Source organism: Mytilus edulis, chromosome 1, assembly GCF_963676685.1.
Source record: "Mytilus edulis chromosome 1, xbMytEdul2.2, whole genome shotgun sequence".
Lineage (NCBI taxonomy): Eukaryota > Metazoa > Mollusca > Bivalvia > Mytilida > Mytilidae > Mytilus > Mytilus edulis.
The window spans coordinates 14,057,781-14,071,085 of record NC_092344.1 but is presented as its reverse complement, the minus strand read 5'-3'; the positions used below and the strand labels follow the sequence as shown (position 1 = coordinate 14,071,085).

Below are 13,305 nucleotides of genomic sequence, written 5' to 3'. Positions count from 1 at the left end.
TCGTAAATAAAGTACAGTTAATTTTTTTTCAAGTTGTCTACGTCTGTAAGGTGCACTCGTTGTGACAGTTTCTGATACGTACGCGGATACGTGTAAAATGGGCGGACGAGGACAGTTTCTAACTTTTGTCAAACACTACCATCAATCAAGGATCTTTTCTTACGAAAAAAAATTGGGAGTATATATCGCTAGTAAAAAATATTTTTTTTATTATTAACTCGGATTTTTATAACTTCTTCAATATAAATTGATCAACTCAAACAATCAGACACAGTTAACATGCAGAGCCTCGTATGTCATATTTATGAATGATGGGTGTACTCGATTCAGAAAAAAAGTATCAAAACGCTCAATTTAATGCCCCATTTGTTTTAACAACTGCGAATAAAAATATATTTTGATCAGAGATATTAAGAACATAAAAGCTATGTGTGTGTTTTATAGACTACTTTATAATGTGTATTTACATTTTCCTTATTGTTTTAGGATCAACGTAGAATGGTATTTGTTATATTTTGGTTCCTTCTTCGTTCTTGTTCTAGAAATGATGACGGTATGGACTTCGTTATGCAAATCCTTGAAATCTTCCGGAAACTTTTCAGCACCTATTGATGTAGATTTGAATGAATTGTTTTCGATGAACGTTCCATGACAAATCTATTTTGGGATGATCCCCCATCTCCACACCGCCGGGGAGAAATGTGTTTGGATCATTAATTCTGCGACGTCGACAATTTTATAATTCGACAGGAGAAACACAAGAAACATTTTTAGATATTTATCACTCATTTTATCAGAATATGGTTCCTAATTCCCGACGTAGACCCTCCCGGATTGATCGCTGAAATCAGTTGTTTATGACATTTATGTGGCTGAAATCAAACCCATTGATGAACCAACTTTCTCTGATCTTTGACTTAAGCATTTCCCAAACATCACTCATTGTTCACGCAACCTGGCAATTACTTGCGGCCCATTTATGCCATACTATTACTTGGTATGCGGGGCAGATGGAGACATATTCCCGAGGTCGTAGGTTGTATAAATGGAACCTCTCACGAAATATATCGCCCGAACAACGAAATACAACAGATGTATTCAGTGGTAAATCGTCGCTTTCATTGTATACATACGCAAGTTGTTATTGGCAATGAGTTGCGAATGATACGACATGTAGAGTCGGGATTTTTAGGACATACCAACGATGCCCAATCGTTTGCTCTGATGTCGGAGATTTCCGAAAATGGACAGCTCCCTATTCCGTTACACTGTTTTTTACTTGGCGACTGCATATATCCATCGAGACATCCCCTGATTACACCATTTACTTCAGCTCAAATCAATCGACGTCCATTTGCCCGTAGACGAAGTTTAAGACATTTTAACCGTGTAGTGAGAAAGTATCGTGTATATGTAGAGCATGTTATTCGGTTACTCAAACTTTTTAAAGTTGTTGGAACTTTGTACAGACATCAGACATCATAGGGATACTTTAAGTAGGGTTGTTTGTTTGTGTGCAGCTCTTGCGGCCCGAAGAACCAATTTGTTTTTTTTAATTTCATATTGAGTTTATTAGTATTATATGTATGTGACTTTTTATATATGATTGATTCTTCTTACTTTTGTATTTTATGCATTATAAAATATCTTCATCGGGACCAACTTGATTTAATTTATCCTTTCCTCATATACGTGTTATACGATACGTCGATACGGATACTCCAGCAAATACTTGATTTCCAGAGCATATGCATTATTCACGTATCTGGATACGTGCACGGATCGACGTATACGTATCGACCAGATTTGTTTTCAATAATGATTTTACCCCGATCTCAATTAAAATAAAATGCATTATATAATATTTTCATCGGGACCAACTTGACTTAATTTATCCTTTCCTCATATACGTGTTATACGATACGTCGATACGGATACGCCAGCAAATACTTGATTAATGCAAATGCTCTAATGCAAATGCTCTAATGCAAATGCTCTAATGCAAATGCTCTAATGCAAATGCTCTAATGCAAATGCTCTAATGCAAATGCTCTAATATTAGAGGTCGGTCATTTAAAGACGTATCAACCGTATCATATACGTTGACGTATCCGCATCTGCAGATATACCACAAAACAGTATGTGATCTCGAGCTTTAATTGTATGTACTTTCAATAATACAAATGGGTAACTGATTAATTTCTAATAACAAAACAATTAGGAAATATCAAGTTTTTGTGGAGTCAGTTTACAGTTACATGCATGATAGGAGTGAATACGGTAAATTCTTTGGTTGTGTATTAACTTGTGCTCACGTAGAACCAAATTGTTATTTGACAAATAGAGTGATACTCAGTACATTTTTTATTTCAACTGTATTTATCTGATAAAATCGAAAATAAACAATATTTAAAGTTCTTTACATGTATATGAGTAGTTCTTTCCTGTCCTACATTGGCTCCTTTTTAAGGGCATGAGAAAGTAGTTGATAGACCTATTTTTTGTTTTTATAAAACACCGCTTTCTCAAATGTTGAAAGGGAATGTTTGATTGTTTCGAAGAGATTTCAATTATTTTTTTTTAAATATGAAGCATTGAAAGCGTATAATGGTCTTAAGCTCGGGATCACATAATATTTTTTGATATATCTGTAGATGCGGATAAGTCAACGTATATGATACGGTTGATACTTTTCTAAATGACCGACTTCTAATAATGATATTCTTCATGTACATTTCCATGCGTCTATTCACGTTTGTGAACTTTCACAAAAAGCTATCACGAGATGTAAGATGAGTTGTGTTTACAATGGTTATTGACAGATCTGTGGACAGTACCATCCAAATGAACGAATGGACAATAAATTTCATTAAACCTATGAAATATGTAATTATATATTTCAGTTTTACACGGGAAACTCTACATTAGTATTTACGACAAAAGGGTCGACGATTTTTCGTTCCTTCATTTGGGGGTGCCCAGTCGTCTAAGGTTACTATCTACTGTATCAAGAGCCTATCAACACTGAAATTATGACTTCGAATCCTGCACGAGGCATGTGCGCTTGACTCCAATCTTCATTAACCGGGATAGTCAAATTTCGTAACGAAGGTCGGTTGTTCTATCCTGAAACTCCGACTTCCTCCACCAATAAAAACTGACAACCACGAAATAGCACAATAGTGTGTGTAGTGGCGTTAAATACAAATCAATCAATCAATCAATCGTTCCCTATTGTTACTTTTCCCTTTTTGAATGGTGGTATAATTTTGGCACCCTTTTACTGTGTTAACATGTCACAATTCGTTCAATATCTCATTGTCTGTTATGTTTTGGATTTCAATGAACGTAATCTATGCATAACTGGTCAATTATTAAGTCAGGAATTTCTTTATGTGCATTACCACAAATCAACTAAAAACCTTTACTTAATTCTTTCATAGATAAACATATTTGGTTTGGAAGTTTGGTTGTACCTTCATGTTTTTCTGCTTTGTATCGATCTGATGAGTTAAGTTCTTTTCAAATAATTTTTATAGTATAATCTCATGTTGTAATGTTACAACACTGATGTCCAAGGTTAAGGGAGAGTTGGCGCGCCTTTAAACTATTTTAACCCCTAAAACATTTTGTATGTGTTTGTCTTAAATCAGGAGCCTGGTTGTCGTTTATATCTGTATATCATATTTGTTTTTCGTTCATTATATTGTACAGATTTTACCCAATGTTGAAGGCCGTATGGTGACCTAGATTGTTAATTTATGTGCCATTTGGTATATTGTGGAGAGTTGAAGTATTTGCAATCATACCATATCTTCTTATTTTAATATTTTACCGTGGATGGTCATTATAAAAAAAAGAAGATGTGGTATGATTGCTAATGAGACAACTATCCACAAGAGACCAAATAATACAGAAATTAACAACTATAGGGCATCAGGACTCCCTTCCTAACCTTGGACAGTGTTGTAACAGTACAACATAAGAACGAACTATACAAATCAGTTGAAAAAAGCTTAACTCATCAGATGGATACAAATACAAATAATAAAAGCACAGAGCGGACGTGGCCTGGTACTTTTTATATCCCAACAACAAAATACACTATGTACAGATCTGAGAGCACTGTATGTTCTACTGATTCTATGAAACTTTATAAACAATCCTTTTTTAATGAAAAGAAACATCCTTTGTTGCACTGAAGTTTTACTGATAACCGGAAGGATGTATCATGCTCTCATGTTGCGTGTCTATTAACGTTTGCATTATATTCTATCAAAAGGACACAGCGACACAAATTTAATGCTATGTTAGCCTTATATAGACCATATAGACTATATGTATGCATCACTTGTGTTTACAAAAAAGTAAAATCATAAAACTCCGAGAAAAATTCAAAAAGGCAAGTGCCTAATCAAATGGCAAAATCAAAAGCCCTAACACATCAAACGAATGGATAACAGCTGTTATATTTCTGACTTGGTATAGGCATTTTATTATGTAAAACATAGTGGACGAAACCTGCTTTTTAAGCTAGCTAAACCTCTCACTAGTATGACAGCCGCATCAAAATCCGGTTTATTGACTACAATGTTTGAACAAACCAAACAGACATAATAGGTAAAAAATGTCAAAAAAGAGGTAAATCAGTCAACGTTGTGTAATAATCTTAATCACCTTATAAAAAAACAAATATATAAGAAAGAAGCACAAAATGGCAAATAGACCTAGCATATTAGCCAAAATTAAAGACAGGTATACACAAATTTACCATAGTACAATAACACAAGCACAGAGCCATGTCATATACGTAGCAAAGAAACATAAACAAAAAAGCATATATATTATATAGACAAAGCATATTCGAAAAAATTAAAGAAAAATGTTACATACAATAGCACAATAACGGGATGAATAAGTACAGAGCAACGTTATATATAACAAAGAAAAATCAAAAGGCATTTAGGCAAAGCACATTAGCATAAATGAAGGGAGAAAACGAATACAAGTACGATCATCGAACAATAACATAATGACGGGATGTTGGATTCATTACGTTGTAGTTTCTATATAATATTTATCTATGTTAAAAGAAAGATAATTCAAAAAGATACCTTTCTATCTGTTTTAGTATGCTCCAGATTCATATCTTTCTTATTCGTCAAATTTAATTTTCATTGCTAAAATGACATAGTCCTTTCCGCAATGTTATAACGTGAGATAAATTGGCATTTAGTAAGTAATTGCAATTTTCCTCATGGTATGATACTTAAAAGTTCTCTTTGTTATTCGACGATTCACGGCCAAAAGAAATTTTATAAGAATGTGGACTAATAATGAGTTTGTACTATTATCTAACTGTACCTTAAACTAAGGCTGTAACCCTTTCAGGTAAGTTCGTTGTCACGTTTGTGTCTTTTGGGTTTTTTTTTCTTTACAGCTTTTTACAGCTTGCTATCATTATAGGTTTGGCTCATTGCTTATAATAATCATATGGTCTCTATTGGATTGTTGTATAAATTGTCAATTATATCCAATCTTTTATTTGAAGTAACTACAGACATTATGGGAATCATGTCATGTTTCTTTGTCGTTTTTTTTTTATTTATTGTTGTGGGTTTTTTTTTATAAAATGAACCCCAAAAAATTAGTTACATTTATATGGAAATAAATTAAATCAATATAATACTTCTGTTTCAGACGTTGAGCGAAGGACAATATTTAGCAGTGTCAAATGTGGTACCTACTGACGCGGGAGAATATACATGTCAGGTTACTAGTAATGACGGTTGTCATGTCGAACGATCTGCCCAATTATCAGTGATTCCGGCATCAGGATTCAATTCCTGTAAGTATTTTCAGCTGTTCCTCATGTGTGTTAACCTTTTCGTTTCTTTTTGTTTTCATAGTAAAAATAAATATGGTCTTAATTTATTCAGATCGTTGATTGTGACCATTATCTGGCAAAAGCAGAACTAGACCCATTGGGTTCACATCAAGCAATGCATGGATTTCACTGGTGTTTATTCATTTCAAAAAAGCAGCTGAACTTACATTTACAAGATCCAGAATATCGAAATACATAAATTCAAAATAGGTTTCAGCTTCAAACTTTTTTCATTTATGCCAAAAAAGTTTCATTTTGATATATTAGGAAAATATGTCAGCTTGAAACGTTAATTGCATCACAGAGATATGGCGAACGGTATTTCTTCACATGTGAGCAGAGTTATATTCAGAGGTGTAACCAACTAACAAATGCAAATTGTTACTTTGAATAATATTACAATTTATTTTCGTTCAGTGTATGTATGTATAATTCCTAACTGGTTTCTTCGTCATTTTCAGACTGTGCGAGAGATGTTCTGGTTCACAATCCGCGTGTTAGAATGGCAGGGAGAATAACACTCGGTTCCTCTGTAGACAAGGCTTCAGCACCATGGCATGCAGTTTTACGAATGCGTAGTCAGGTATGATGGTTAACAATTTGTTGATTTACTTCTTCTTAACTTTCAAGTATGTTGTCTATGGTACGTAAGAGTTGATTATGTTAACAATTAGTTCTTTCACACATTAAAGCAGGAATTAAACATTGTACTATTTACATTGGTTTCATTAATTGAAAATACTTGGACGAGGATGAAGTTTGAAAAGGGTGTTTGGAACAATATATTTGGCAACGTGTAATGATCTATTTTTAATAAAGTTTCAAAATTACCTGAATTAATCTTATTTTCATTTCAGGATAAGACGTTCTGTGGTGCCAATCTCATATCGAGTTCATGGCTCATAACAGCAGCCCATTGTATTCGTCATTTTCATATCGAATTTAAAGAAATGTTTGCCAAAGAAAAGGTCGATATCTTCTTGGGAACAAATAGTTGTAAAGGCGAAAGTGGTGTTAAATACGGCATAAAATCTTACGTTGTTCATCCAAAGTTTGGAGCACGCGCTGTTTACGATAATGACGTAGCTTTAATTGAATTGGACAGATCGGTCACGTTTACGGAGAATATACAACCAGTCTGTTTACAACCATCGTCTATCATTAACAATAATTACTTAACTCATAAACTCGGTCATAAAATAGGACGAGTGGTAGGATGCGGGCAATATAGCGAGTTCAGGAAAGCAGCACCAGAATACCTCAGGGAGGTGTACGTACCATATGTAAATCGTGATGATTGTGCTTCTGTCAATATTGGCCAAGGCAATTTTACTGATAGCATGTTTTGTGCTGGTTACTCTAGAAGGAATATGGGAGACGCTTGCTTTGGTGATAGTGGTGGATCCCTTACTATGAGACTGTCAGAAAACCACCCTTGGGTGTTGGTCGGAATTGTTTCATGGGGAGTTGGATGCGATAGGAGTAATCACTATGGTTACTATACACATGTTGCAGCTTTTGAAAACTGGATACAAAATTACACGATCTCTGATCGAGATCCTTAGTACTTTGCTTTACAACAGTAAAACTATATTTGTTACTAGTATTGTAAGATGACATGACCATTATGAAAATAAAAGTATAGCTAAAATCAAAAGTTTGCGATTTATATCTTATAAATAGATGTATAAAATTCATACACCAATGTGTATTGCAAATACTCACATTCTACAAAATGGACATTAGAACACACCTAACAACCATATACTAATATGTGTCCCCAAAACATAAAAAAAATGTATAGTTGTGTTGCAGTTCACTGAGATGTATATTTTGTCTAATATTTAAGTTATATTACAATATCCCTTGCTCATCAATTTAGATCTTACGTGTATCATGTTATTTGGAATATTCATGGAAGTATTATATTGACTCTCATTGTACATTTTATCGCACATTTCATCGCATTGAAACTCAGCGATCCCTACTAACAGATATAACTAATAAATAATCGTTCCAAAATTTATTAAGGTAGCACAATACAAAGATTTGTTTACTTCCAACCACTAACCTTTAAAATGCTGTATCTTTCTTATGACTGTATAAAAAAAAATAAAAGATGTATATATTGATAGATAAAAGAATAATCTTTAAAATGAATGCAATATTTTATTATGTAATCATTATGTAATCAATTATTATGTAATCATTATGAAATCAATTATTATGTAATTAGTTGCAAAATCTCGGTCAGTTCACTTGAATGAATTTAACTCTATCATCTCTTTAACTATACAGAAAACTTTAACGAAATCTTAATCAACACATCATGGGCTTCAAAAGGGTGTCTCAAATTGTCCCTATCGTATTCCATTCTCTCATAAATCTCTAATTAGTGTGAACATCCTAACCACATAAAAGACGATAATGTTTAATTAGGTGTAAAATTTGTTCTATATATTCTATCTGAAATCTGAGACACCCTTATGTAGATAATAGCCATAGGAACAACATATAATAAAATCAACTCTCTAGGAATACCTATGCAGAAGCTAATTTCAATTGAAAGTGGAAATTTTGGGGGAAATATTTTAGACACAGAGTTAACCATTAGTGGTTACATACTTGTAGCATAATACTAACATTGCATTAATTTGAAATGGTAATCTGTTAGCTATCTATAACTACCACTTTTATAAATTTTCAAGCATTATTAAGAAAGTTACAGCATTTTAAAACTTGGGAGTTTGAGTTATAAAATCTTTGTATTTTGCTACCTTAAACGAAAATACTATATTGGAAATAAATGAAGACGCAGAACCTTATATATTTTATTGCAGGAGAGATGAATGATACTTATCATCCTATTTTAAGAAAACTTGAATGTGCCACATCAGAAAACGTAGCACTATGGTTGACAATACTGTTGTTGGTAAAGAAAAGAGTATGTATTTGCCATCTTCGTGGCAAAAAAAAGACAAAAAAAACATCGAAGGAACAAGGCATTTTGACTAATTCTGATCATTATACATGCTACACTATAGCAAAATCCCAGTTAACGCTTTAACAAAATATAATGACCCTAAGGCCTAATAAGGAGTTGAACACTATAAATAATGAATGAAATTTGGGATTTCTGTACCTTATATTCATTCTGTACATGAAGACAACATATCATATATTTTGGTAATCATAAAACATGTAACATGAAATAAGTATATTTAAAAGGTTGTGTTGAAACAAGATAATAGGTTGAGAAATGATAATGCTTGTTCAATACTACGATTTGCCGTCTACAAACCAACATTCCTTTAACACAGTATGTGATTGAATAACACACCAATAGTTAAGAGTTATGTTCTTCTGTCATAGGAGTTGACTAAAGTTTCTCAAATCACTTTCAGTATTGTTTAATTTTTCATTTAAAATATGAATTCTTGAATAAAATTTGAAATACACTACGATATCATATTTTTCTTGACGTTATGATTATTTCAATAACTCATACTCGAGTCAAACGTAGATATACTTTTCGGATTTGTTTTTTGTGGCGACATATTGTAAGAACTTCTAAATCCACCTGGCAATGTATGAGGTCTTTCAAACATGAATTCAGTGTCGATTTTATAGCCACCATTTTGAACTCCATTTTTCTTCACATCATATTTTAACTTTTAAATTTTGTGTAGTTTCGGTACAAATACTTTCAAAACGACCACTGTTGCGCACGCAAGAATTCCAGTGCAAATTGTTAGTTCTACATAGTCATGTGAAATTATAAATGTTACAGCTACCCAAGCTGCCCATAAAACAATGTTTATCCAGCTGCTAATGAGAATAAAGATAGCCTCGCCCAGATTTTTCTTCTCTTTTCTTACAGTCAAAGCGTACAACGAACAGATCACTATTAATAATATGTCATAAATTAAATACATTACAAACACATTTTGTCAAATTTACAAGCATACATTTCTTCATCATCCATTAACCTTGTTTCCATGAACTGGCCTTTAAGAGCAACATATTGGACAGATATGGCTATTTGCACACCACTTACAAATGTCACCGTCAAAAACTGATTTAAATTTGAAATTTCACTTCCTAATCCAATTAATTGATAGGATCTCAGTGACATTAGTTTGGCCAAGCATGTTGCATTAACTAACGCATAGCTTATTCCTGGTAGCAGATATCTTGCAGTGCACCCCATTTCACTTGGTGTAAACAGAAATGGAAAAACGGACAAATACAGTGCTATAATTGATAACAGTAGAAGAATTCCAAGTCTAGTGACCGTTTATTCAGGCACCCGATACATGTTTTGTAAATTACGTATACGATAAATAACATGGATGCCCCGAATCCACCAAAAGCAATTGCAAGTACAATTATCGTCCATAATTTCCGGTTGAATTTCGCAGACGACGAATAAAAAATCATATCTGGGTCTTGGTAAGGCTCCGGCTTTTCTGTTGCTTCGTCTGTGTTGTTAAGATTCGTGCATAAACACGTGCCGATTTTGAATGTCAATTGTTCTATGACAATCATAGCTCCTCTACCAGATCATCAAATTATGATACAGTTTACACACATGGAGATTGAGGAATCAGACAACTACTCATTTGATAGAGTTTCACTTTTTCTCGACTCTTATTCAGGTAAAGAAAAAGTAATAAAAATGCCCGTTTGAGTAGCTATTTAGAAACTTTTTTTATTTTTTTAAGAAAAATATATCAAATTAATTCAAAACACGTTTTCATTTTCTGATGTTCTTATTCTGATTTGAAACGATACAAAATTGTAACGTATTATATATCGAAATCATAGTTGATTCCCTTTTATCTGGTGCAAATTTGCTACCTTTCGTCATAGTTATAATTTTGGGGACACTATATGTTTCTAGCCTTATTGCGATGCAGAAAAAAACAAACATTGCTCCTGTCAAAACATGGATGAGAGATTCGAACCACACATAATCATAAATCAAAAATAAGTTGTTAAAGGACTAAAATTAAGCTGTAATGAATATCAATCATAACGATTTGTATTTGTATAATTGATATAACAGGATTTCGTTTTACAAAACTGATTCTTGAAGTCGTCTTAATATATTAGCGGGTTTTTTTTCTTCACAATTATCAAAAATAAAAGGCAAGGGGTGTTGTTGTTTTCTTGTTTTTGGTTTGTGTTTTGATTTTTGTTGGTTTTTTTTCTGAAAATTTTGTACCACGCAATTATTGTTGAACAATACTGTTTACAGTGACAAAAGCAGGTAAACATAATTAGCAGTATTTCCTAAGGCACTGACAACATAGTTTTTAAATTATGATTTATTCATTAAAGTTGGTTTATTCGTGTTGACATGCAATTCTTCAATCTTAATTTGCAAGTTGACATGATCAAGTCAAAATATTGAAATATTTGTAAAAGTATTAACAAATTTGATACTTTTATACTATTTTGATCTCGAAGATTTGTTAATTGATTAAAACTTAAATGTGTAAGAACTCATACGAAAGAGCAAATTGCCAATGTCGAAAGAGTAATGAGTTGTATTATATTTCTACAAGATTATAAATTTCAATTCAAAGCAATTGAAGTGATATTAAATGAAAACAAACGCTACACAGACACATTCGTAACGATGACATCAGTTTTCACTTCCTTGTGTTCAAAGTATAAAATATGTTATTGATGAGAAATTGATAGCAATACAAATCGTTATCATTCCTACGCTTTTACAAGTTACGTAACAATATTCAGAAATAGAAAAAAAGAGAAAACCAAATAAATGCAATTGCACCGTGTAACTTTCAATGTTTCATATTTATCCAATCGATTACAAAGGCATTGAGATCGTTACAAAGTTAAACATACTACTAATAGTAAACGTCGTAGTAAAGCTGAACTTTTTTGTCTTATATTGGTTTCTTGGTAAGGTATGATACTTTACTTCTTTTAGTCCTTATATTTCTCCATATCACAATGCGTTTAAGGTTTACACAAACATGTTATTCAAAGTTAAGAAAGACCCTTTGAAAATGAAGTTGTAAGAATTATTATAATATTTATCAAAGGTACCAGGCTTGTATTTAATACAGAAGACACGCGTTTCGTCTACATAATTCTCATCAGTGACGGCTAAGGTTATCTATGTCTGGGATATGAAAATCCTTAGTATTTCGAATAATTCATACCTTTGCAAACAGTAAATAAATAAATAATAATGACCATATAATTATTATTCATGTCAACACCGAAGTGCTGACTACAGGGCTGGTGTTAATATCGAGGAGGAAATGTCCACCAGCAGTGGTATCGACCCAGTGGTGTAAATAGTTATCAAAAGTACCAGGCTAATAATTTAATACGCCAGACGAGCGTTTCGTCTACATGAGACTCACCAGTGACGCTCAGTCTGAATAGTAATCGTTGGATGCCCAAATAAACATAGATTGAAGTAATCGACGGGGAACTGAACAGGCAATCAGTTTATATTTTCATACCTTACATAAGACATTTAAAAAGTAGAAAAAAAGTCTCATGTAAATTTTCACGAAGATGCATTAGTCAAACATACGGATTTCAATGACAAACACATATCTATACACAATGTCAAGCTCCTAATGATTCCGTGTATGTTCTAAATGTCACGGAGTCTATCAAAGATCTGTTATCAACACACGTTTCTCCTTCAATTGTTAGCTCAGTTGATATTTGGTTGGGTTATTATCCAATTGACTTATACTCCAGATCTGTTTTATTCATATTTATCATATACTTAGCATTGATATGATAGCTTTTGCATATGTGTAATGGGCGGAAGTGCACAAGCCATATCTTCCCACCCGGGCTGATAACCCATATCAGGTGCCTCTCGTGCACAAAACCCATATCAGTGCCTCTCGTGCAAGTTACTTCCGGTAAACCGGTATCGGTTGTTTACTTTTCCATTGTGACGTCAGATGTTTTTTATGACGACGTCAAAATTTACCGGAACTTTTGTGGGGATAGTTTAATACTTCCTAACAAATGCCATTGACAATTATGAATCATTTTATAGTACAACAAACATGGAGTAGTAATGATCGTAAAACTCTTCCAAATTTTCAATGTTTCAAAATGCCTCTATAGGAAATGTTACTATAAATATATTTATAAGGAGTTAATGATGCTGTTGTTGGACAACTATAGTATATTTGATTCATAATTTTAATTTTCTTTATAAAATGTTTGACTGTTTTAGTTATTGCATTAGTTTATTTGCCTTACATAAAACTATTGTCGGAAGTATATGATAAATCGATTAATACATGGCCTTTTCCATATCAGCCTGTGTATCATCCCTCGACCCATATCAGCACTTCGACTCCGTCTCGGGCTGATATGGGGGTCTCGGGATGATACCCAGGCTGATA

General features: G+C 33.0%; 1 protein-coding gene across 2 annotated transcripts in view; it reads left to right on the top strand.

Annotated features, from left to right (window-relative positions):
* Positions 1-7,544, top strand: part of LOC139524656 (mannan-binding lectin serine protease 1-like) — a 123,302-nt gene extending 115,758 nt beyond the window's left edge. For both annotated transcript variants that reach the window (XM_071319632.1, XM_071319641.1), the window contains exons 14-16: positions 5,701-5,848; positions 6,349-6,470; positions 6,745-7,544. In XM_071319632.1, the coding sequence (XP_071175733.1) occupies positions 5,701-5,848; positions 6,349-6,470; positions 6,745-7,452 (978 nt within the window). In that variant the 3' untranslated portion in view covers positions 7,453-7,544. The remainder of the gene's footprint in view (positions 1-5,700; positions 5,849-6,348; positions 6,471-6,744) is intronic.
* The last annotated feature ends 5,761 nt before the right edge of the window (positions 7,545-13,305 follow it).